Below are 24,116 nucleotides of genomic sequence, written 5' to 3'. Positions count from 1 at the left end.
ATCTTTGTGGCTTTTTCATTGTCTCCCATGCCTGGAATTTCCCTCATTTTTTGGTCTCCTGGTTTCTTTCAAATCCCACCTTCCAAGTACCAAGAGGTACTACCTCCCCACCCCCAATTCCTTTCCTTCATAGCTTACCTCTAAAGTTTTTTTTTTTTCTGTACTCACTAGTATGTTCTTTCCCTTGTTAGAATATGAGCTTCATGAGGGAAAGAACTGTTTTTTGCTCTTCTTTGTATCCCCAGTGCTTAAGAGTTCGACAAGGGGATGCCCTTCAATTGGGGAATGGCTGAACAAATTGTGGTATATGTTGGTGATGGAATACTATTGTGCTAAAAGGAATAATAAAGTGGAGGAATTCCATGGAGACTGGAATGACTTCCAAGAAATGATGCAGAGCAAAAGGAGCAGAACCAGGAGAACATTGTACAGAGAGACTGATACACTGTGGTACAATCAAATGTAATGAACTTTTCCATTAGTGGCAATGCAATGTCCCTGAACAATCTGCAGGGATCTAGGAGAAAAAACACTATCCACAAGCAAAGGACAAACTGTGGAAGTAAAAGCACAGAGGAAAAGCAACTGCCTGACTACAGGGGTTGAGGGGATATGATTGAGGAGACACTCTAAATGAACACCCTAATGCAAATACCAACAACATGGAAATGGGTTCAAATCAAGGGCACATGTGATACCCAGTGGAATAGCGCATCGGCTATGGGGGTTGGGGGGAGGAAAAGAAAATGATCTTTGTTTCCAATGAATAATGTTTGAAAATGACCAAATAAAATAATGTTTAAAAGGGGAAAATAATAAAATATAGATTAAACCCCCCCCCCAAAAAAAGAAAAATGCCCAAGGGAAAAAAAAGAGTCTGACAAACTGACAGGTGAAAGAGTATGATTCTAATTTTGTAGATTCAAGTGAGAAAGGACTCACTCAGAAAGATGAAGTGATCTTCCCAAAATCACACATTTCTGAAGTTGGGATTGAATTTATTCTGACCTGCGTTGATGCTAGCTACTACATTTTTCTTCTTGATTACTAAGTACAATCATTAATTAAAAAACAACTTAAAATGCACATCCCTCATGCTTTTACAGCATTTTCTCCATAGGTGGACCTCCTTATTACTGTGTACCAGCTACTGCAGTTATTCCAGTTATTGCAGTATTTGGTACTGCCAGCATTAATCCCTTTGCCTGGTTGCTTCTTGATATCTACCTTTAGATATAGAGAAAAAATATTTGCAAATGAATGACTTTCATGAAAGGCTTTCACTTTTCAGGTCCAGTTGAACCCTGAAAGTCAAAGCAGAAATCAGGACTATGGGTAGGAAGCAATGGAAAGCAAGCTACCAGTCAGACAACTTTGGGATTTTGCATTAATAAAAAGAGGATGGAGCATAAATGGATGATTAGAAATTATTTTTAAAGATATGGATGGAAGTTTGATAGATATTTTAATTCATCTTTATTAACTCCAAACTGAACATAAGTGATACCACCAAGAGAGTGCTTATAATATTTTAAAAAGGAGTCTCCAACAATAGCAAGACCAAAAATATTTAACTTCAAAGTATAATTTTCCAGACCTCTTATTTTGATATGGTTCATCTGACATCATCATGAGTTGAGTAGCCCATTCATGAGATCTTTGGTTCCCTTAGAAATCTAAAACTGAAAGTCAGTATCCCAGTGTAATCAATCTATAAATACTAAATTAAAATCTCATTGATTCTAGATTGCTCACATGTATATGATACATATAGAGAATGCTTTAAAAAAATATATATATATGTACATATATATATTGGTGCAACCTTTGGCTCCGTTATCAAGATTTGAGGACCTTTGCCTTAAAAAAAATTCCTGCCCTTTTATTCATTTCTGGACAAAGTACAGACATTGTTTTTATGCAATGCTTGATAATATTGACTTTATCCACTAAACCATGCCCTTTTTTTGCCCATCTCCTCCATTGTAAATAAACTCTTGGAAGGCTAATGACTTTTTTTTAGAAGATTTGAGATAATCAGAATAGGAACACAATTTAAGGCTAAGACTAATGCTAGTAGTATTCAGAGAAGTTGTCCTTGGCCAGGAAGAAAAAGTATGTTTGAGGAAAAAAAGCTACTTAATTTTTCTAATTATTTCTATTATTTCTTTCATGTCTGTAAATTAAACTTAATTGATTACTTAAGTGAATGGTAGTTCTAAAATAAAATTTGTGAATAATTTAAGAGGTATTTTATAAAGAGAGTTAATGAGTATAGTAGAAGAAGTAACAATTTTAGGGGAAAAATTTAATTCACCTTATGCATGGGAATATTTTAGTTTTCTCTCTCCCTGCCTTCCTTGCCTCTTTTTACTGGAGAGGATTCTGGTTCTTTCTGTGTACTTCCTCAAAGTGAAATACACATTCAGTAGTGGCTGGTGATTTGAAATGGTAAGTTTTGTTCTTTATATCTACCCTAGAGATAAATTTAATCAACTACCTTACTTGGATTCTTTGGCCCTATTTTCAATTCATAAGATATTCAACCCATTTAAAATTGAATTGTCTAAGTTTAGTGTCCAGCACTAATCTTAACAATTTTAAGTTATTACATTTTTCAAAAAATATTAAATATGGGTTTCCCCCCTTTCTTTAAACTACCACAAGCCTCTTAAAGAATGGAACCTATTGAAAAATAAGTCCACTAAAGGTTAAGTTCCTTATGAAAACTGAAAAAGTTTTGCCTTTGGTCGATCCACATGAATTGTTTTTGATGTTCAGGATGGTAGAAATGCTTTGGATTCCTTTATTTTCTGTTTGAGTCCCTTGCAAGAGAGTGTCAGTCCAGCATGCTGGCGCTTAAGTGTTTCTAGCCGTTGGCTAAGCAACTCTGTTTGGTCCACCTTTTGTTCCAGGTCACGAAGGAGCATCTCTTTTCCTAGAAGTCCACACTTCTGATGTAACTTGACATTATCAACTCGAAGGCTGTCCCTGGCCTTCTTAGTCTTTGTCAAGATGTCCCTTTTCTGGGCCACCTGAGCATCAATTTCCATGAGCTCTGACTTGAGGCCCAAATTCTCAAGTTCCACAAACTGTAATTTCTCCTTCACGTGGGTGATTATTTGGACGTTGCTGGTGACTTTGTGGTGTAGTTTTAGGAGCTCCTCCTTGCGTTCCTCCACTTTCTCATTGAAGGTCTGATTCTCTATCTTGAGCTGCTCAAAGTCGATGAGGTGGAGCCCCTCTGTCAACTCCTCCTGTGCCTTCATCCTGGCCTCTAGTTGAGCCAAAGCCTGCTTCAGCTGCACGTTTTCCAGGCGGACAACGCTCATCTCCTTCTCCTTACGGTCCTCTACATCCTGGATTTGCTCCACCTCCCGCAGGGCAGCCTGCTTCCCCCCAGGTAAACTGCATGTGCCCATGGCCTGCAGGATCACCTGCTTCTTGAGGATTTGGAAGGACTTCCACTCCTTCTCCACTTTAGCCAACTTCTCCTGGCAGTGCTGACGGAGCTCTTCGAGTTCCCGCTGGTACCACTCCATGTCTTCACTGTGCTGCTTCTTCAGCTCCTCCAGGGAGTTCAGGTAGCGCTGGTAGGTCTGCTCTTTCTCGGGGGTATCCCCCTCCCCTGGGGGCTTCTCCGTCACCTCAGTCTCAACACCGCCTTTCTTCTTGCGCAGCGCCAGCGCGATCTTGTGCTGCAGATGCATATTGTACTGGTGGATCCGGTTGCGCTCGGAGATCAGCCCGCGATACTGCTCCAGGAGCTCGCCGCGCAGCTGCTGCTCCTGCAGCTTCAGCTGGGCCTCCTCGGAAATGGCCTGTTCTTCAGGCTCGTACTCTTCTTCTTCTTCTTCTTTTTCTTCTTCTTCTTCTTCTTCTTCTGGTGGTTCTACAGGGATTTCCGAGAACACATCGCTTTCTTTTTCCGCGATCAGTGCTAGCGGCACCGCGGACCGCTTTTCCTCCAGCACATCTTCTCTTGAGACCTCGCTGGGAACTTCGACCGACTCCGAAACCTCGCCTTCGATCTCTTCGGATTCCGAGAAGGTCGATGTCATCATTTCCTCTTCTTCCTCCACCTCGGCTTCTTGCCCCATCTCCTCTTCTTCCTCCTCCTCCTCCTCCGCAGCTTCGGTCGCTTGGGCCTCCTCGGCCTCCTCGGCCTCCTCGGCCTCCTCGGCCTCTTGAGCCTCCTCCCCCTCCTCCCCTTCCTCTGCTTCTTCCGCCTCCTCCGTGCCTCCTGGCTCAGTCTCTGCGGCTTCGCTGCGCTCTCCACCCTCCGAGGGCTCCACTATCGAAGCATTCTCCCCCGGCCCCACTCCGCCCGGGCCATCTCCCTGGGAGCCATCTGGTGCCTCCACGACTCTGGGTTCTGTGGTTTCTGAAGAAACCTGACCCTCTCCGGACTCGTCAATCTCGTCCATTCCTCACCTCACGTCCGCTCGTCCGCACTCCTACTTAAACTACGAACTCGGTGCTGGGAAGGGAGTGTAGAGAATGGGCTTCTACGCTTTCGTTAGGTTTCCCTGGGCAACTAGAGCCGCTAGTGGCGAGGAGAGGCGATTGGCTTTTCTCCTTCTTCGTCCGCCAATGGGAGGCCGTCGAGGGAGGGCCTATTAGGCGAGGGCGTGAACCGTGAGGCGGGGCAGGGCGTGACAAAAGAAGTGTCGTCGGCTCAAACCTCACATCTCCCTCCTCCCTCCTCCTTTGCTCCCGGATTGGGAGCGACCAGGAGAAGGACGCAGGCGCAGGGAAGGGGAAAAAGTCGGGAGAGCGGTGGCGGGGGAGGGAAAGAGGAACGCGCAGACGCAGATACCAGAACTGTCTTTCCTCTACAGGGGGTGGGGGCGGGAGGAGGCTGTTAAAGGGTTTCACGCTTGCGCCTGGTGCTGATTGGTGCTAAGCGCCTGCGCGATGAGGAGGAGGGAAGACGGCGGCCTGACGGGGTCGGATGGCGCCTGCGTACTGAGGCGAGACGTTCGGCTGCCTGGCTCCGGTGGCTCCTGGGCCTTGGCGGTAGCAGCAGCGGTGGCGGCTCCGGCAGCCGCGGCGGGAGGTGGCGGCGGCGGCGGCGGCTGTTCATCGTACTCGCCCTCTTCCGCCGGGGGCAGTAGCGGTGTCTCGGTCGGCGCCGTCGGCGGGACCGTCGCGGGCGAGCGGGGGAAGATGGCGGAGCTGGGGAAGAAGTACTGTGTGTACTGCCTGGCCGAGGTGAGCCCGCTGCGCTTCCGCTGCACCGAGTGCCAGGACATCGAGCTATGCCCCGAGTGCTTCTCGGCCGGCGCCGAGATCGGCCACCACCGGCGCTGGCACGGCTACCAGCTGGTGGACGGCGGCCGCTTCACGCTGTGGGGGCCCGAGGCCGAGGGTGGCTGGACCAGCCGAGAGGAGCAGCTCCTGCTCGATGCCATCGAGCAGTTCGGCTTCGGCAACTGGGTGAGCGCGGCGGCCCGGGGGCAGGGACCCAGCCTTCCTCCGCCCACCCCCTCCCCAGCGCCTTGTTCCCCCTTTGCATCCCTCCCTAGCACCTTGTCAAATCTCCAGCACTTTGTTACTGCCGCCTTCATTCCTCCCCAGCACCTTGTCATCCCTCTTCCAGCACCGTGCCAATCTCTGCTGTATCCTACTTCTATAGTATCTTGTCATTCCCCTTCGACATTCCTCTTCAGCAACTTGATATCCGTCCTCTGCATGTCTTCCTCTTTTAGCACCTCTTATCCCACCTCCCCAACATTTTATCACCCCCCCTTCCCAGTACCTTTGCACTTCACCTTCATCCCTCCTCCCTACCGCCTTGTCAATCTTCCCTGCAGTCCAACTCTCCAGGACCTTGTCATCCCTTGCAGCCATTTCTCAAGTACTTTTGCACCACTCCCTGCATCCCTCCTCCATTCTTTTCCTTCTCCAGCACTTTCTTATCCCTCCCCCATGAGGGATCCCTCCTCAGCACCTTGCTGTCCCTCTCCAGCACCATGTCATCTCTCCCTGTTCCTAGAACATTCTTATCCCTCTCCAGGACATTCTCATTTCTCACCAGAACCTTCCTATCCTTCCTCCTCTCCAGGATCTTCTCATCCTTCTCCTCCCCCATCTATTCGCATCCAGTCCTTTCCCCAAGACTTTCCCATCCCTCCTCACGACCTTTGTTATCCTTCATCTTCCCAGGACCTTCTCATTCTGTGCCCCCCCCTTTTCTCATCCCTACGTTCCCCAGGACCCTCTTATCCTTTCCCTTTCCCAGGACCCTCCTATCCTTCCCTCTTTCCAGAACTTTTCTCACCTCTCCCTTTCCTCAGGACATTTTTAATCCCTACCCTTCTCCAGGATTTCCTCATCATTTTGCATCCCCACAATCTTCTTATTGCTAGCCTTCCCCAGGACTTTTCTCATCTCTGTCTTTCCCAAGACCTCTCCATTTCTTCCCTAGGACTTTTCTACTCCAACTGCTATCTCCTTTTCATCTTCTTGACTTCCCAAGATTCTAGAATTTGAGTTGGCAGGACCTGAGAAACCATCTAGTCTACTTGTTCCTGAATATGAATCTATGAAAATATCCTGGACCCTGAAGCCTCAGTGGTAAAAAAGCTCTGGTGTTGAAAAACTCCCTTCCTCTATTGGCAGTTCATTTTACCCAACAGTTTGAGTTGTGGGGGAGTTTTTCCACCGTATTTAATGAAAATCTTCCTCTGTGACACACCCTATTGCTCCTAGTTTTCTTTTTTCCCTCTTTCATGTCACAGTCTTTCATATACTTGAAGGGAAATATTACTGTGTCTTCTCAAATAAATGTTTTTCTTGGAGTTGAGACCTTAAAATTATTTTCTCTAGGCCAGCCCTCCTCTTCCAAATACATCCTTTAGAAGAGAAATAAGATGCTTATGACCACATAGATAGTAAGCGGTAGAGTCCAAGCTCAATACCACATCCTTCTAACTCCAAAATCCAATGGTCTTTCAGTCCTTCCATATTCTTATTAATCTTCCTTAGAGGTGGGTAGGACCAAACACTGGGCTTTGAGCTAGGAGTTGAGGTTTTCAATGCTTGCTTTTCAACTTCTTGGCCACATGACCTTGGAGACAAGTAATTCTCTACTTAGGACCTTAATTTCCTCTGTAAAATGATAGGTTTGGACTATTTTGGTACCTAAAACTCTTCTAGTTCAAGAATCCTATGACTTATCTGTCTTTATTTCTATTTGATTATTTGATGTCAAAGATCTCTTCTAGGTCTAAGGAGATCTAGTCCACCCTACTTTCCCTACTGGATTTTAAAGGTGTGGAAACTGAGGACATAAGTTTAGAGACTGCAAACAGGTAGTAAACACTAAATTGTTTATTGATTGACTGTTTCATGTACTGAACCCGAGAGCATAAACTTTAAACTATAATCCTTGTCCTTGAGGATTTATACTCCATATGGTTTGAAAGTCATAGGCATATGAGAGAACTGAGTGACAAAGCAGTGTGTTTAAGTCTAAAATGAGTGCTAGAGGTAATATCTCGGCTTCAGAGAAGGAAACAACCTGGGCTGGAGGCATTGGAGGAAAAGTTGGATAAGGGGAAAGATCAAAGGACATTATGCACTGGGAGAATAGCATGAAAAAGACCCAAGAATAAGTGTAGTGTGTTATGACAATGATTAACTGGGATGTATGGGTTTCATGTAGTATGGTAATTGAAGATAGCAGGAGAATACAGAAATCACTTCTATAGCAACCTGGCCTTGATAGATGGCCATCTAGTCTATTTGAATTTCCCTGTTGATGAAATAGATGACTGCTACTGCATTGGACATGAAAAGTGGTGTAAAAGATGAATTGGAAACAGAGAATAGTATTTTATAAAGCATAGTTTCATACATTTTTTCAAAATTATTTGGATTTTTATATTCATTGAATCATATCCCAATTCAACAAATATTGACTACCAACAGCGTATGAGGTATTGGAGATATCTGCCTTGTTCTCTGGGAGTTTGCAGGCCATGCCATGGGAAGGCTAACTAGGATATGTTTGCAGATGTCCTTGGAGGGAGCTGAGAAGGAGATCAGCATGTTAGGTTCAAACTTTGGGGAGCCCCTGCCTTCAAAGGGAAAGAGACACTAAACAAAATCCATGGCAGTAGGAGTCAGCCAAGTTAGAGAAGATTCCAAAAAAGCATGCTGTCCACACAGGTGGCACAGCTAAAAACAGTGTTTTTTAAAGAGGTTCGTGTGGCTTGGGAAGAAGTTAGGATTTGAGTAAATCAATTGAATAAATATTAACTGCCTAACTTTGTGCTAAGTATAAGCATGAAATTTATTTACTCAAGAATAGTCCTTCAGCTCTCAGCATCAAAAAGTTCCTTTAAAATCATTTGTCCAGAGAGAGAGTATTTGTGAAAACCATTCTTTTGCTTTTATCAGGAAATTTTAATTAGGTGTACTTGAGAAAATCTTGGTTTAATAATGTGTCATTCTTTTCAGTTTACATACAAGTAGGCCCTTAATTGGTAAGGCCTTCTCCAAAAGACCTACTAAGATTCTCAGCCAGCAAGATGAAGGGTTGTGCCAGTTTGTTATTTTTGCTTCTGTAAGTATGAATGATTTAAATCTTAAGTGTAGGTCCTCTTTGCAAATTCTGTTAGTCATAATGTTGGCCAGATTTTATTTGTGGATAGGAGCAAAGGAGGTTTTTAAGTTCAGATGCAGGTATACCCCACATGACATCATTTGCTGCTGAAATTATGTAACAATTTTATAGGAACATTGTTGTAAAAGCTGCTAGGGTCAGAACGTCCTCTTGATTATCAGTGACCATCTGATTTGTTTCTAAGGCACAGTCTGATGAATGATATTACACTGAGTTTGTGCTAGCCTACAGATGAATTTTGACTCTGTTATTGGCATTTTTCTGAAACTTTGCTAGTCTGGGTAACTATATATAGATATGTCTGTAGGTATGTCTGTGGTGTTGCAGGTTTTAGTTAGGCTCTGGATAATTGTTTATTTGAGCTTCTGCCTCTGGGAATTATCTTGCCCTTTGCCATTTGCGTTTGGCTTCTTAGGCTACTTCTACATTCAGAAGTTCCTTTTATATTTAGCATGTAAGTTAAAACCGTTTTGTTACTTGTGGTATTCTCCAAAGTTCTCAGATTGGGTTACTTCACAATTACACAAAGGATAATAGTATACACAATTATTTAGCATTATTAGGTACCTACTATGTGTCTGGCTCTATACTAGTCTTTGGTGATATAAAGGCAAAAATGAAAGAATTCGTGTCCCCAGGGGGCATGTTTTATCACTGATTTCAAACTCCATTCTAGCTTTGAATTTGATTCAGAACCACAACAAAAACCCCAACACTTAGTTTCATCACATACTGCTTACTACTTATTCTAGTAGCCAGAAATGAAAGGTAGTACAGAACTAGTAAGTGTGGATAAGATATGTGCTATGTTTTACAGAATCATTAAGTATAATTCAACAAGCACTTATTTTTTTTTTTAAATCTTACAGTCTGCAAGTACTTGGGGAAAGTACAAAGATGAAAAACTTACCTTTCATATTTATGGTCTTGTTGAGGGATAGGCCATATATGGTATGGTAAAAAGTAGATCATAATAAAGGTAAAAAAGGGATCTAAGTGAAAGCATTCTGAGAGAAATATAAAGGGGAATAGCAGTTGGGGGTAGTGAGGTTATTGGAGATGATGGTACCCCCCTAACTATGCCTCAGAGGAAAGGATGAACTTCAGGTAAAATGGGAAATGGAAAATCTCTTTAAGGCATTGGAAGGGGTGATTCAAGGAAAGTGACAGTGTCATTCAAGTGGAATGGGACTAGTGTGAGGTTGTAGCTAGATTGTAGAGGATATTGTATATTATAAGGGTTGAAACTATTTTTTAGGCATTGTGGAGACTGAAGATTTTTAAAATGTGGTATGCAGAGTATTATATTGGGAAAATGATTTTGACATTTTGTGTGATGTTTGGATTGGAAGGGGAATTGACCAGAGGCTCACCAGCCTATGTGAATAGAAGGATGATTTAGCATAGATCATAGGATATTAGACTTGAGTAAAACAAAAACATCTAGAGAGACCATCTAGTCCAAGCCTTTTTGTTTTCTTTATGTAAAAGTTAAGGCTGAGGAAAGAGAAATGATTGGCCTGGTAAGATCCCAAGAGTTCTAAGCAAATCTATGATTCAAGCTGCGTCCTCTAATCTAACATCAGTGCACTTTCCATCATGCCATTTTGCTTCCGAAGGAAATCTTAAAGTAAGTTTGACAACTTTAACTTGGCAACACTCATTTGTTGGTACCCTGGGAGACTGGTGAGTGAGTATTTGAAGTGAAGAAGGGTAGACAACTGTGCAACAATTAGAAGCCAAGACCATCGGGGGCAGCTAGGTAGCTTAGTGGATTGAGAGTCAGGCCCAGAGATGGGAGGTCCTGGGTTCAAATATGACCTCTCCTAGCTGTGTGACCCAGGGCAAGTCACTTAACCCCTATTGCCTAGCCCTTACCACTTTTCTGCTTTGGAACCAATACAAAGTATTGATTCCAAGACAGAAGGTAAGAGTTAAAAAAAAAAAGCCAAGTGCATCTCCCATTTGGTGCCAGAAGCTTCTCAGAAATATAGTTACTTTCTCATCAGTACTTGTAAGACTATTATCCACTCTATTTGGTGATTTTTTTTCACTCTCCCATTTCTATGCTGACTGTTGCCAGTATTATATTCTTCCCTTTCTGTTCAAAACACATTGCAGTGCTTCCGAATATTACTGAACTGACTTTCACCTCCCACTTCAAGTGAAAACTTATCTTTTGTTTTAACTTTTTGTTCTAATCCATAATCTCTCATATACATATATATATATATATATATATATTAGCTTTTTGTTTCTTTTTTTTTTCTTCAGCAAGGTTTTCTTTATTTAGTTTGGTCTTTCCTCTTCTGTTTTTTTTTTTTCTGGCCAGTTCCCATTTCACTTTTTAAATGCCACGTGAGTCCACATTCTCTTTAAGATTTCATCTTTAATTTCTGTCCAGTGATTAAATCCATTTAAGAAAGAAAAAAAGAGGAATTTTTACTTCTTAAATTTAACATTTCCTCTCTTAATCTGACATTATATATTTGATTTTACAAGCAATTTGTATCATAAACCCAAGAGATTTGTCTCCTTTGTCTTGGCTTTGCATAATATATAGCACTATGGTAGAGGAAAGAAATAGAATAAAAACATCCAAATCAGAATATCATTATTATAGGTTTAGGAAAGCAAACTTGCTAATTGGGTATAAAAGCCATAAGTCAGATGTTGGTGACTTTAATAAAGCCCGGCTACAAAAACCATAAGCCAAAGATGATAGCTTTAACAAAAGTTTTGAGTTATTAAAAAATTGACATAATTTCTCTTAGAGTAGGAAAGAAATAAAATAAGCACTCTAGCTTATATCACCTTATAAAAAATTGTTTTGAACATCATTGGTCTATATAATTAAGTAACATAGCATCTGTGGCAGTTTGTGAGATGCTTAAGGAGAAATGTAGAAGGCTTTTCTTTGTAGCACAAATATACACATATATACAAGGTCAGGAAATACCCTGGCATGTGAAAAATACATTACTAATATCATACTCATGTTTTTAGGCTCAGATCTACTAGAAATTGGGGCAGGGCTCAGTAGATAGAGTACTGGGCCTACTAAAGCCAGGAAAGCATTATTTTAAATCCAATCTCAGTCATTTACTATCTTTGTGACTCTAGGCAAATCACTTAACCCTATTTGCCTCAGTTTTATCATCTATAAAATGAACTTGAGAAAGAAATGGCAAACTGTTCCATTATGTTTGCTAAGAATGCCCTTCTCTGACAAAAAAAAAGTCACTGAAAATGACTAAAACAACTACCAGAAACATTGTGACTTAATATCCAAGCTATTTGCTTGCTGAGAAAGAGACAGAATTAGAATTTTATGTAACATTTATAGGACTCTTAAAGCAGGAAAAGATCACTATGTAAAAATATAATTTGGATTTACATTCCAAAATTGTTTGCTCCCCTTCTTCCTGGAGTTAAACAAAGGGATATCTTTCTTTCCATTGACCAGTTCTGATGACTTTGAAGTTCTATGCCTGCTTTGGAGAAGGCTGGATCCTAAAACCAATCACTTCAAGTAGGTGAGGAGGCAGTGATGTGAACCAGACTACAGTTTATCTATTTTAAGGCATTGTTGACTTTTAAAATAGGTAATGGGAGAGGCTTTAGAGAAAAATGTTTTCTTTTTTTTTTTTAAACCCTTACCTTCCATCTTGGAGTCAGTACTATGTATTGGCTCCAAGGCAGAAGAGTGGTAAGGGCTAGGCAATGGGGGTCAAGTGACTTGCCCAGGGTCACACAACTGGGAAGTGACTGAGGCCAGATTTGAACCTAGGACCTCCCATCTCTAGGCCTAGCTCTCAATCCACTGAGCTGCCCCCTATTTCTTTATATTTTAGAGAAATTAAAACTTTGCTTTCACAAGCAGTATGTTGGACAGGCATTTAAGTTGAATGATTTCAGGGATTAAGTTGGGATCAGAGATTTCTCTAGGTCACGTTTAGGTCATACCCACACTTTCCTACACTTGATCTCCTTTAGACTTGTTTTTATTATTCAGAAACTGTGACTGAGTTAAGAATTGTGCAAAGCCAATAGAAATTTCATCTGTTTCATGGTTAATTTATGCTTTAGGAGATAGTAGCCCCTTTCGTATTTGACTTTGCTCTTGATTTAATGTAAAAATGTTCAGTTATGCTTATTATTGCTCAGTTCTATAATCATACACAATACTGCTGAAGATAAATCTAAGTGACAATTGTAGTGTAAAAGATAGATAGATAATTTGTAAATAGCACCTTGTGGGTAGACGTCTTCTTTGCCAAGAAAGCAAACAAACTTAAAGAAAATTTTATATGAGCAGTCAACTAAAACACAGATCGTGTTTTTTTTAGTTCTAACTAAATGGTTCCTTGTGGAATTACTTGAGACAGCAGGATAAGATTCTAGGAGTCTTTAGTTACTTGGCTACTGTGACTTATTTCTTCCAAACATATATCAGCTAGAAATTATTAACCCATAAAATCCTAGCAAAGTCAAAATAGAGAATGAGGAACAGAAGACCTTGGCTATGGGCCTTTCATCCAAGCTCATAATTAATGTCTGAGTGATACCTCTGGTATGGTAGCTGGCTATTAACTACGCTCATCCTTGACTTGGAGGAGTATAGGTCTTGATGTCTTTTTGGGTAGAAGTAATTAAAGCATAATTATCATTTCTCAGTTCATATTCTCTTTAGCATAATGCCTCCAATTTTAGCAACATTCATACTTAAGGAAGGTTGGGCTCTCTGATTACTAAAGAAAAGCACTGTTGTCTTTTACATAAATTGTTGGCTTTTAAAGAGATTCAATTGTGCAGAAACCACTTTATCCATCATCATTACTAGAAAATGAATGATTGCAACTACTAGTAGTTGCAGCTTTCCTTATCTCTTAAAGTACTTCACTACTTAAAAAGATACATGATACAAGATAAAAGATTAGTATAGGAATTCCATCATTAATTTAATCATGTCACCACCTTTTCAGGTCTTTCTTGATGACATATACTGTCATAAATGATAGACAATGCTTGACATTTTTGACATAGAACCAGTTGAAAGGGATCTATGGGAGATCAATGATCTGCTGTCCCACGTTATCTTTCCTCCCCATACCAATATGGGAATCCCATTTATGTATAGATAGCCTTTCTTTCATGACTGTGTTCTGAAAAAGCATACTCAGAAGTTTTTATTCAAGGAAAATGCTAATGATAACCTGTCAGCATAAATTAAAGTGTACAATATTTTGGAAAGATTCCACTTAAGATAATTGGATAAAATTAGGGACAAATCTATATATATAGTAAGACAACTCTCTGGAAATTTTTGTGTTAATGAAAAATATACAAAGGTTAATAATAGAAATTTAAGAAAAATTATTTAATAACAAGGAAATATTTTAGATTTAAAGTTTTCCTTGGTTTTGGTCAATTTTTTTTAGTGATGAGCCTCTCCAAACCTATACACATATACACTATACACATCCTGTCCCTGAAACTGTACTTAAAATGAAAACCCTTAAGCTTGGGTTAGGACCATGATCAAAAACTCAGGGTCATCTCCTTTGCCTTTTATTACCAAATCTTCAGCTATCTTAAATGGAATCTTCCCAAAATATTGCACACTTTTATTTCTGCTGACAATCTGAGCCTTTTCTCACTTTCTTGGGTCATTTTTATATGGAAGTTGTCTCTTGTAGGCAATGTAGTAATGTTGTGGTACCCTTTCTTTTGAGCTTTGGTGCATTGACTTTGTGCATTATCCATTGTTACTATTCAAGTGCATTTTTTCCCCCTTTATTCCTAGTTCTTCACTTAATTTTGGGTAATTGAGGTCAATGGGTAGGTTAAAATGTTACCCTTTTTTTGTGTCCTTAATGCCATGACTGCATATAAGGATTTTGAGTAATTCCTTACAATTCTTCAGCTCAATTTTTTTTAAAGGTTGTTTTTTGTTTTTTGTTTTTTAATCCTTACCTTCTGTAGGTAAGAAGGTAAGGTGGTGGTGGTTGTTGTTGTTGTTGTTTTTAAATCCTTACCTTCTGCCTTAGAACCAATACTGTGTATTGGTTCCAAGACAGAAGAGTGGTAAGGGCTAGGCAATGGGGGTCAAGTGACTTGCCCAGGGTCACACAGCTAGGGCATGTCTGGGGTCAAATTTGAACCTAGGACCTCCCATTTCTAGGCCTGACTTTTAATACACTGAGCCACCCAGCTGCCCCCTTCAGCTCAGTTTTAATCAACTTTAGCAATAGAATTTATATATATGTGTGTGTGTATATATGTATATATATATATGTATGTATGTATAATACATATTTATAAATGTATAAATTCTGCTTCATTCACCTCTCCATCCAGTTTCTATCAATGATCCCTGAGTTATCTGGATTCTATTTAGAAGGGACACAATAATGCCTATATATCTTTTTATATAAATGACAGTAGTTTAGAAAACTTTCTACAGCTCCCTTTCCTTCCCCCCCCTGAAAAGACCCCAAAACTTTTCTAAGTGGTTTGTGTACAAGATACATCTTACATGCTCTCCTAGTCTCTCTTCTCAAAGTTGTGCACCATATGTAGGGAAAGTCCCTTACCCTTGACTGTTGTATAATGCATTCTGTACTTACATCACTGTTGTTGGGTTATAAAGAACACAAGTTTGGGAACCAGCTTTGCTGTTAATTTTCTGTGACCTCAGGACTTAAAGCTATTCTTTCAGACCACCTTTCCAGACTTATTTCTCATCATTTCCCTTCAGATACCATGTGATCCAAGAAAAGTAGTGTGTTTTCTATTCCCTGAACTCATCATTCCATCTGTTGCCTCTGTAATTTTCCTTGCATAGGTTGTCTTCTATGTCTGTAATGCATGCCCTCATTGTGTACCTCTTTTAGAATCTATAGTTTCCATCAAGATTGAGCATTTGTGCTCCTTTAGGGAGCCTTTCCTGATCCCCTTAGTTGTTGCTCTTTCTCTCTACTTCATGCTTGTCTGTACATGTTTTATTCCCCTCAGTAAAAAGTTGCTTGATAGGATTTTTTTGTTGTTGTTGTCTCTGTATCTTGAGTGGACTTGTATGGTGAGATGGACTACCACAGTACTTTGCTCATACTAGAAACCTAATGAATTATTCTTGGGGTTGATTGAGTGGTCATTTTACTTTTAAAAGTTTCCATTTCCTTATTTATGATAAGAGGGCATTGGACTAGATCATTTCCAAGTTTGTTTCTAGTTATAATCTTCTAAATTATATGATCTGTGTTACTTAAGAATGATATGGGGAAGAGTTTTTACTTACCTGGAGAAGTTTGACATTCACAAAGGACCTTTAGCTGTTGCTTGTATTAGCATATAATCATATACTCTTAGACTTGGAAAAGACTTCAGACCATAGAAAATTAGAATTGGAAAGAACTTGGAACACAAAATGTCATAGCTAGAAGGGATCATAGAACACAGAATAATGGAGCATAGCTATTTAGAGTTTAGCTGCCATCTAGTGTGATCTCACATTACAGACTGAGAAAGCAGATATCTGAGAAGTTAAGGGAATTGCCTGAGGTCACACAAATAGAAAAAAAGACAGTAGAACATAATGTCATTTATTAGGGACCTATAAACATAGCAGATAGCATGCCAGAGGAGAAAGAAACTTATCTTAGCCCTCAATGGCATAGCTGAAATGAACCTTAAAGATTTTTAATTTAATTCCCTCATTTTATTGGTGAGGAAACTGAGACCTAGAGAAGGGGAATGACTTGCCATAAAGGTTCACATAGCTAAAAAGTGGCATAGTTGACCCAGGTCCCCTGACTTATTTAGTGTTGCATACCACACTGACATCTTTGGGTACAAAGAACCAAGAGAAATCATGTTTGGATTTAGTCCTCCTTAGATAGCAGTGGTCATAGGTGCAGAGCAGGGCAGAGTAGGCCCATTACCTAAATGGGTATGTCGATGTGAGTGAAGTCTATCCCTCTCCAAAGTTCAGTCATAATTATTGGGGTTTTTTTTATTCTTTTTCTGGGTTTTGTTTTTTATTTCCTTTGGTTTATTTTGATGCTTGGGGTAACTGACTTCTAGGCCCTTGTTAGACATATAGTTGGTGCCTTGCTTCTTTTTTCCCTTGAAAGTTAAATTTGTGATTCTTCCTGATGAGAATCTTATGAACATAGGTGATGCCAGCATGATTTAAGAAAGATATTTGGAGAGTGTAAATGATTCACCCCTAAAACTTCAAATCTATTTTTAGCTAAGTTCTATTAAAGAAAGTTTTCTCATGCATTTTTTCTTTTGTTTAAAGATCCTAAGAAAAGGAAGACTAAATTATGTCATAGTGTAAATTTCCTAAAATGAAGGTATTGTTTTAACTAAGGTATGTTCTAAAAGTGCCATCTCTATTTGTGGTAGAAAGTGTGATTCCAGTATAAATTGAGTTGTGCATTTTTTGGGGGGAAAATTAACTAGCTTTTTAATATCCTTAGTTTTTATGTCATATTTGTTTCCATGAATACTCCTCTCTACTTCTCTTCCTGGCAAATTATCCTTTGCCAGATTTTAAAATAGTAGGAAAAGAACTAATCAACACATTGAATACATCAGTAAGAATTTATTAAGAACCTTCTCTGAGCCAGGTACTATGGTATGGTGCCAAAAGTTACATGCAAGGTACAAGGCTGTGAAGGCGGCCTGGCTTGGGAGTCCTGGCTTTGCCCATTAACTGTTTCTGTGACCAGGGGCCCTTTCTCAGTGACTTATTTTTACCTCTATAAAATGAGATTGGACTAGATGATCTCTAAAACCCTTTTCAGCTCTAACTTTTTTTTTTTTTGCTCTATGACTGGATCTCAGTGTCTGAAACTATATGTTTGAAACTGGTAGAGAAACTACAATGCATATGTAAAAAAAAACAGTGATGATCTAAATGTTTATAAAATGTTAAATAGAATTTAAGCAGAACCCAGGTCTAAAAAAAGTGATTATGAATTTAATTTTTGGTCTTGTTCTTATAGGAAGATATGGCTGCTCATGTTGGGGCTTCTCGGACACCTCAAGAAGTGATGGAACACTATGTAAGCATGTACATCCATGGAAACCTTGGAAAAGCCTGCATCCCTGACACCATCCCTAATAGGGTAACAGATCATACATGTCCCAGCGGAGGACCCTTGTCTCCCAGTTTGACAACACCTTTGCCTCCTTTAGATATAACTGTTGCTGAACAGCAGCAATTAGGGTACATGCCACTGCGGGATGACTATGAGATTGAATATGACCAAGATGCAGAAACTTTGATTAGTGGACTCTCAGTAAACTATGATGATGATGATGTGGAAATAGAGCTCAAGAGAGCGCATGTGGACATGTATGTTAGAAAACTCAAGGAGAGACAAAGACGAAAGAATATTGCTAGAGACTATAACTTAGTGCCTGCCTTTCTTGGGAAAGATAAAAAAGATAAGGAAAAGTCAATGAAGCGTAAAATTACAAAAGATGAGAAGGAGATACGGGTAAAACTGAGGCCTTTGTACCAGTTTATGTCCTGTAAAGAATTTGACGACTTCTTTGAAAACATTCACAAAGAAAAAATGCTCCGAACAAAAATTCGAGAACTACAGCGATACCGTCGAAATGGAATCACCAAAATGGAAGAGTCAGCAGAATATGAAGCTGCCAGGCATAAACGGGAGAAGAGGAAAGAAAACAAGAACATAGCCAACTCTAAAAGAGGAAAGGAAGATGGAAAAGATGGAGAGTTTGCTGCAATTGAAAATCTCCCTGGCTTTGAGCTCTTGTCTGACAGGGAGAAGGTGCTTTGTAGTTCTTTAAATTTGAGCCCAGCTCGTTATCTAACTGTGAAAACTATTATCATAAAAGACCATCTCCAGAAACGTCAGGGCATACCATCTAAAAGTCGCCTTCCCAGTTATCTTGACAAAGTTCTCAAGAAAAGGATTTTAAATTTTCTTACAGAAAGTGGTTGGATATCTAGGGATGCTTCCTGAAACAAGAATTCTTTGAAAGTGGAAATGGTATCCAAAAGCTCATGAGCCAAAATGACGAGGGTTTGAAGGGAATAGGAAGAGGAAGTTATTTGTTTTGTTTTTTTCAGTGTTGCTCTATTTAATATGATTTGAGGATTTCCTTTTCAAAGTGTGAACTCCGTGGTTCTCTGAAAGAAGCAATAGTAGCAATCTTTTAGTGGATCATGAGGGAAAATACATTTTAACTTCTTCGGTAGTCTTAAAGATAAATGCTTTGAAATGGTCATATTGCCCTTAAGTATTTAGTCAGGATTCTGATATTTAGCTTATTATGAGATTGGATGATTTCCTGTGTTCTCCTGAGATCTTTGCCTACTGGGAAGAAAGGGAGACTGGGTAAGAAGAATTATTTTTCCTGTTGACCCTGATACATTAGTTATGATGGGCAGGGACTATTTTCAGGATGTGTTCTTGTTTTATTCTCCTTCTATTTTGGTTTCTCTTGTGCAGACAGTGCTACCAGCCATCTGAAGTCCTTGCTCCATGTTGGCCACTGGCATAAAGCACTTTAAAAAGGAGCAGTTTGGTACACATTCACTGCCAACATCCTGAACTGATGGGGGGTATTCAATAGGAAATAGGCTGACTAAGATGTGAGTGGCTCAAATGATAATGAGATAATAGAGCAGACAGGATGGCAAAGCACACTGGTGCCTTGAAGACTGAGAAGAGGTAGATAGAAGGAAAGTAGTCATTGATTGTTAGCAGCAGACAGTGAGGTTTTTGTGGTTTGTCCAAAATCCTGAAGCTGACATTTAGGAAAGGTATTTTTTTCTCATTCTAAGATCACATTGATGTAGACCACACTGCTTTAGACAAGCAGGAGGCACTCTAATAAAAAAAATATGTCTTTAGCCCAGTCCATTGCTAATGGTCCCCCTCTGGTACATTTGGGGACACTGTTGAGTGGTTAATCTGAAACATTATAAAATTGCAAAAGGAGTTCAGAACTAGGCTTCTTAGTGCCATCTTTCTGCTGACCCTCTGCAAGACTGATTACTAATTTGTTCTAAATATTTGCTGTCTCCTTGCATGTGACTTGGGGGCACATGTCGGAGTTAAGGATAAGACCACCCTTAGCACATTCCAGTTCTTTTGCTGCTCTCTTTCCTATTGTACACTATAGTTCATTGAAAAGATAATTGGACTAACCTGGCCAAAAGTATTACACTGTATGTCACTTTGTTGAGATTCTAAGGGCTACAAACTCCCCAACCTTTATTTATTAAAGTCAGAAAATTCTGATCCAACATATTTACTAAGGAGATTCTTAAAAGATTTAGCAGAGAGGAAGTTAAAATGAGATTGCTTTTTCAAAACTGTTGAAACGGGGTGTAGTGTAATAGAATCATTAGAAACCTTCATGAAAGTGCCCATACCATTTCATTTCTCATTCCTTATTTTTCAGTCTAAATAAAAACTAAATGTCTTCCTTCTCCAACTCTCCATTTGATAAGTTTGGCTTTCTTGTGGACTTCTTTACTTTGGATACTCTCTGTGAGCTACTAAGTCTTTAGTTTTCTTTCCTCAAGTATCCAAGACCCATGTTTTAAATCATGGGAGTTTTGACTACTTCATACTTGAATGAATCCTCTTCCCCTCTTCAACTCTAACTTGTCCTCCTCTCTCCATACATACTGAATTCTGTAGAAGGAATAGAAGTGAGATTGTTTATATACCAGTATATTATTGGCTTGGGGTTTCAAAAGTAGATTTGTTTGAAAGGAAAAAAAAAATCCTCAGTCTTTCTAAGGTAAGGTGAATTCTATAATTAAGGTGCTTTATCTTCTCTTTTTCATGTATACTATTTCCTGATCCCTCCTACTGAAAAGAGTAAATTTTCAGCATTAAATAAAACATCTCCAAAATGTTATTTATGATCTTAGTTATGAGGTACATTGTATATTGTTGGCAGATAAGCTTTAAATATTATTTAAGCTGATGAATTCTCCTTTGGCAATATAGATGCTTTCTCTAAGCAATAGTTATAATTTGGTGTGTAAAAGGAACAGCTCTGAGAACCACATCCACCATTTGTCCTGCAGGCCAAATGTTAAGGGCTGAAACTGGTTGCTGTCCACTGTTGAACGTTGAAAAAGGGGAGATGGTGCTAAGTTTTTATTATAGTCTTAGCCATTCTGGTGCCTTTAATTCATCCATCCTGAGTATGAACTGCATCAGACACTGGCTTATTCATGTGGTTTTAAAATTAGTCCAATTTTTATATTTAAAATGACTACCAGACTTCCAGGAAGTTTGAGAAGCAATAGGGATTCCATGGGTAAACTGCTCCTGAATATGTATGACCTAGGCAAACAGCTGTCATATGAAAAACTTAATGCTTCAGGCTTTTTCATCTGTATATATTTTTGAAAGCATGAAGAATTCATATAGGTTTGACTTTTTAAAAACATCATAATGAATGTATCATTAACAGTATGTGAAAGTATTAACACTTAGCTAAAAGGGAAACTCTTTTGTCTCTTATTCCTCAACCCTCCCCAGCTAGTAGGTTGTGTCATACTCAGCCTTGACTTTGGCTGTTACTTCAGATCCACTTAAAAATTATCAGATTAACTCATAGTAAAAAATGATTTATTTGGATCCCACTAAAGCTTGTTCTTCAAAACTGAAAATCATTTAAATATATACTTTTAGTTACACATCTCAGTAGTTATACAGTTAAAGAATGATCTTGAAATCGCCCCATTTAGTTGCCAGTATATCGAAGGTAGTGTTTTTTTTTTAATGTTTTTTCTTTGGATGGCATATTTCACAAGATTATTTAAAATTACATACTTTATTAAAAACATTTCCCCTTAAAACTGAAGCCAAGATTACTACATCACCATAAAGGTGCTTTTTCCACACTCACCTATTAGACATAGACCTTTGTCAGAACTTGAATGTAGGTGAAACTGTAGTCTGACTCCTGATCAGAAATGAAGACAGGTTTTATGTGTGAAATGAGAGAGCAATTTTGAGTTTACAGCCCTTCCTCCTCCTTCTCCCTTAGCCCTAGCCTTTTAAATCTTCGGTTTTCATGCATTTTTCAGAGTTGTCTGTCCTGGATCATGCCTGCAGAAGGCACACTCAAGTAATGCATGCACTGCTCCAGTCAAGAGGTAACAACAGCTCAAAATAGCATTTTGGACAGGTGTTTAAATTTGAGACATTAGTGCCAAACTAGAACTTTTTCAGACCTTCAGTGAAGTGTTTTCCGTTACTAGAAAATTCCTGGGTTGGGCTAGGTATCTCTGTAGGTACAGTCCAGAACTTAAGTCAGTGAAAGAGCTGCTTCTCGCTGAGCCAGTCTGCAGTATTCCAAGATGGCCTATGAAGGATTCACACAACGTATTTGCGATAAGGCTGACAGTCATGTTTTAATTGTTCCTTTTCTGAAGTTTGCTGTTTTGGCAGTGTCCATACTGTTTGACTTATCCATGATGCAATTATGCAAGATCCAAATAATTGTTGTTGTGAATAGAAAAGTTGAAAAGGTCATTGTTTAATTTTTCAATGTAAATATGTACATAATTAAAATGATTTGTTTCATATTTGTAGTATGTCTATGATTAAAATGTCATCTTGGATAAAAGTAACAGGTATGAATAGAAATGTAGTTATTGGAAAGCTGTTCGAATGTCTGGCTGTTAACCAGCCTTGTACTCTGGATATGTCAGTTCACTTTTCTGGGTTTGGTTTCTTGCTTTTTAAAATGAGTGTTTTGGACTGCTACATGATATCTAAGATCTCTTCTAGCTCTAAACTGCATGATCTTGTATTAAAGGCATAGTGCACATAGTAATGGCCTTGATCCATGTACATGGAGGGTTTGGAAAGGACTTTCTAGCATCCACTCCACCTTCCTAGCAAGTAGTTTATTGAGCCTTTCACTTGAAGATCTAGTCTTTTGGACAGCTCCCTTTCCTTGAAGTCTCTAAACCACCCTTGCAGTTAGTTGCTCCAGAAATTCTCCATAGCAGTTCTACCCAATATTGAAGGTCTTATGATAATTTTTAGACAATCAGCACCACTTAGGTGCATTTGATTAAACCTCTAAGGCCCTTTCTTGTGTGCAAAGCATTCTTGGTAATGTGCTTTAGGCTACATAAACCACATGATAGTCTTATAATAAAACCTCCCTCAGCTAGGCAGGACCTATAATTTTTGAATATATCAGTTCAGGTATCCACTAGCCAGGATGCTTGCTTAGTAACCTCTAATAAGTCTGTTTTGAAAGCAAATTGAAATCATAGCGGAGTCAATGTCTGAATGCTTTAATAACACTTTCACAGGAGTCTCTCGTTCTGGTGAACTATCCTTGAGCTAAGAGGTCAGCCACTTTTTGGAAGCAGTTCATACTCTCCTTGAACTAATTGGTATCTGGGATCAGAAGGGAAAGGGCAGCAGGACCATAAGTCAGTCCTACTGGCAGAAGAGGAAGTGAGTCATTTGAAGCAAAACATTTGACCATTTCATCCAGATTCAAGGCAGCTAGGTTGGCACAGTGGGTGAATTTGGGTCTGAAGTCAGGAAGTCTTGAGTTCAAAGACCTGTGTGATCTTAGGTCACCTAACTTGTCTGCCTCAGTTTCTTCAGTTGTAAAAGACCATCACAGCAACTGTGAAGATACATTGATATAAATTTGCTGTTTCCTTTCTCCTATTTTTACCCAACATTTAGATTTAGTTCTAGGCTCTTTTTCACCTCTACTTTATCACTATTCTATGAAAATGATACCAACTTACCCCCTCTCCATCTTTCTTGAGCTCTAGTTCCCATCTCCAACTACTTGCTTGGCACTCTTCTTGGATATCTCAGCAGCTAAACTGAACTCACCTTGTTCATTAAGCCTGTCCTTTTCCAACTTCCTGATTTCTGTTGATATTTGCACCATTCAGGGCATTAGTCTGCCATTTTTAATCAATCACCCAACACATCTATTTGCCAATTTGTTCCTCCAGGTTTTAGTACCGGATATTACCATCCTTCATATGGCTTCCAAAGCATTTTTTTTTCTATACCCATCTGAATGTCTAACATAACTCCTTAGAGTCTGGTATTTAAAAGGTCATTTTCCCAGTTGGATTTATTACTATTCCTCTTCATGTACTGTGTCTTCCAGGTAAACACCTAGCCATTCCCCATTTTCATTTTATCTTATCGGCATGTTCATTCAAGCCCTCTCTAATGCCTGGAGCATAAGCTCACATTTCTAGGAATATTAATGTCTACAAGATTTTACTCAAGGGCTACCTCATGTAGTGTTCTCTGAAACATTCCAGCTCAAAGTATTTGTTAATGAAATCTCCCTACAACATTTTAGGTATCTGCACAAAACAATACATGGTAGAGTTGCTATATCTAGAACTGTCAACTCTGAAAGCAGGGATTTCCCTTCAGCTTTTTCCCTTGAGGATAATGTAAATGGTAGA

General features: G+C 39.5%; 2 protein-coding genes, 1 long non-coding RNA gene and 1 other non-coding gene across 5 annotated transcripts in view; 2 read left to right on the top strand and 2 right to left on the bottom strand.

The window, feature by feature from the left end:
* Positions 1–16,060, bottom strand: part of LOC103100173 (uncharacterized) — a 66,626-nt gene extending 50,566 nt beyond the window's left edge. Inside the window, exon 1 of the long non-coding RNA XR_001623062.2 lies at positions 15,933–16,060. This is a non-coding gene — a long non-coding RNA (uncharacterized LOC103100173). The remainder of the gene's footprint in view (positions 1–15,932) is intronic.
* CCDC96 (coiled-coil domain containing 96) lies at positions 1,460–4,549 on the bottom strand. The gene has a single exon (XM_007496773.3). It carries the CDS (start codon positions 4,425–4,427, stop codon positions 2,778–2,780), a length of 1,650 nt encoding a protein of 549 aa, XP_007496835.1. The 5' UTR covers positions 4,428–4,549; the 3' UTR covers positions 1,460–2,777.
* On the top strand, positions 4,802–22,235 carry TADA2B (transcriptional adaptor 2B). 2 transcript variants are annotated; one of them, XM_056802399.1, is made up of 2 exons: positions 4,802–5,214; positions 17,647–22,235. In XM_056802399.1, exons 1-2 carry the CDS (start codon positions 4,918–4,920, stop codon positions 18,637–18,639), a joined length of 1,290 nt encoding a protein of 429 aa, XP_056658377.1. In that variant the 5' UTR covers positions 4,802–4,917; the 3' UTR covers positions 18,640–22,235. The 2 variants fall into 2 exon arrangements, with proteins under 2 accessions (XP_056658377.1, XP_056658376.1); XM_056802398.1 differs by having other exon boundaries at positions 4,802–5,439.
* Positions 18,793–18,853, top strand: MIR7317 (microRNA mir-7317). The gene has a single exon (NR_127530.1). It is a non-coding gene; the product is annotated as a microRNA mir-7317 (primary transcript).
* Positions 22,236–24,116: the final 1,881 nt, after the last annotated feature.

The sequence above is a fragment of the Monodelphis domestica genome, chromosome 6 (genome assembly GCF_027887165.1).
Source record: "Monodelphis domestica isolate mMonDom1 chromosome 6, mMonDom1.pri, whole genome shotgun sequence".
Taxonomy (NCBI): domain Eukaryota; kingdom Metazoa; phylum Chordata; class Mammalia; order Didelphimorphia; family Didelphidae; genus Monodelphis; species Monodelphis domestica.
The sequence above is the reverse complement of the archived record's forward strand: the minus strand, read 5'-3'. Positions and strand labels throughout refer to the sequence as shown.

Bases quoted from the DNA above. Each gene is read 5' to 3' on its own strand.
- CCDC96 (XM_007496773.3), bottom strand. From the start codon at position 4,427: ATGGACGAGATTGACGAGTCCGGAGAGGGTCAGGTTTCTTCAGAAACC.
- TADA2B (XM_056802398.1), top strand. From the start codon at position 4,918: ATGAGGAGGAGGGAAGACGGCGGCCTGACGGGGTCGGATGGCGCCTGC. The intron at 5,440-17,646 runs GTGAGCGCGGCG...TTGTTCTTATAG, and splicing joins AGTTCGGCTTCGGCAACTGG to GAAGATATGGCTGCTCATGT.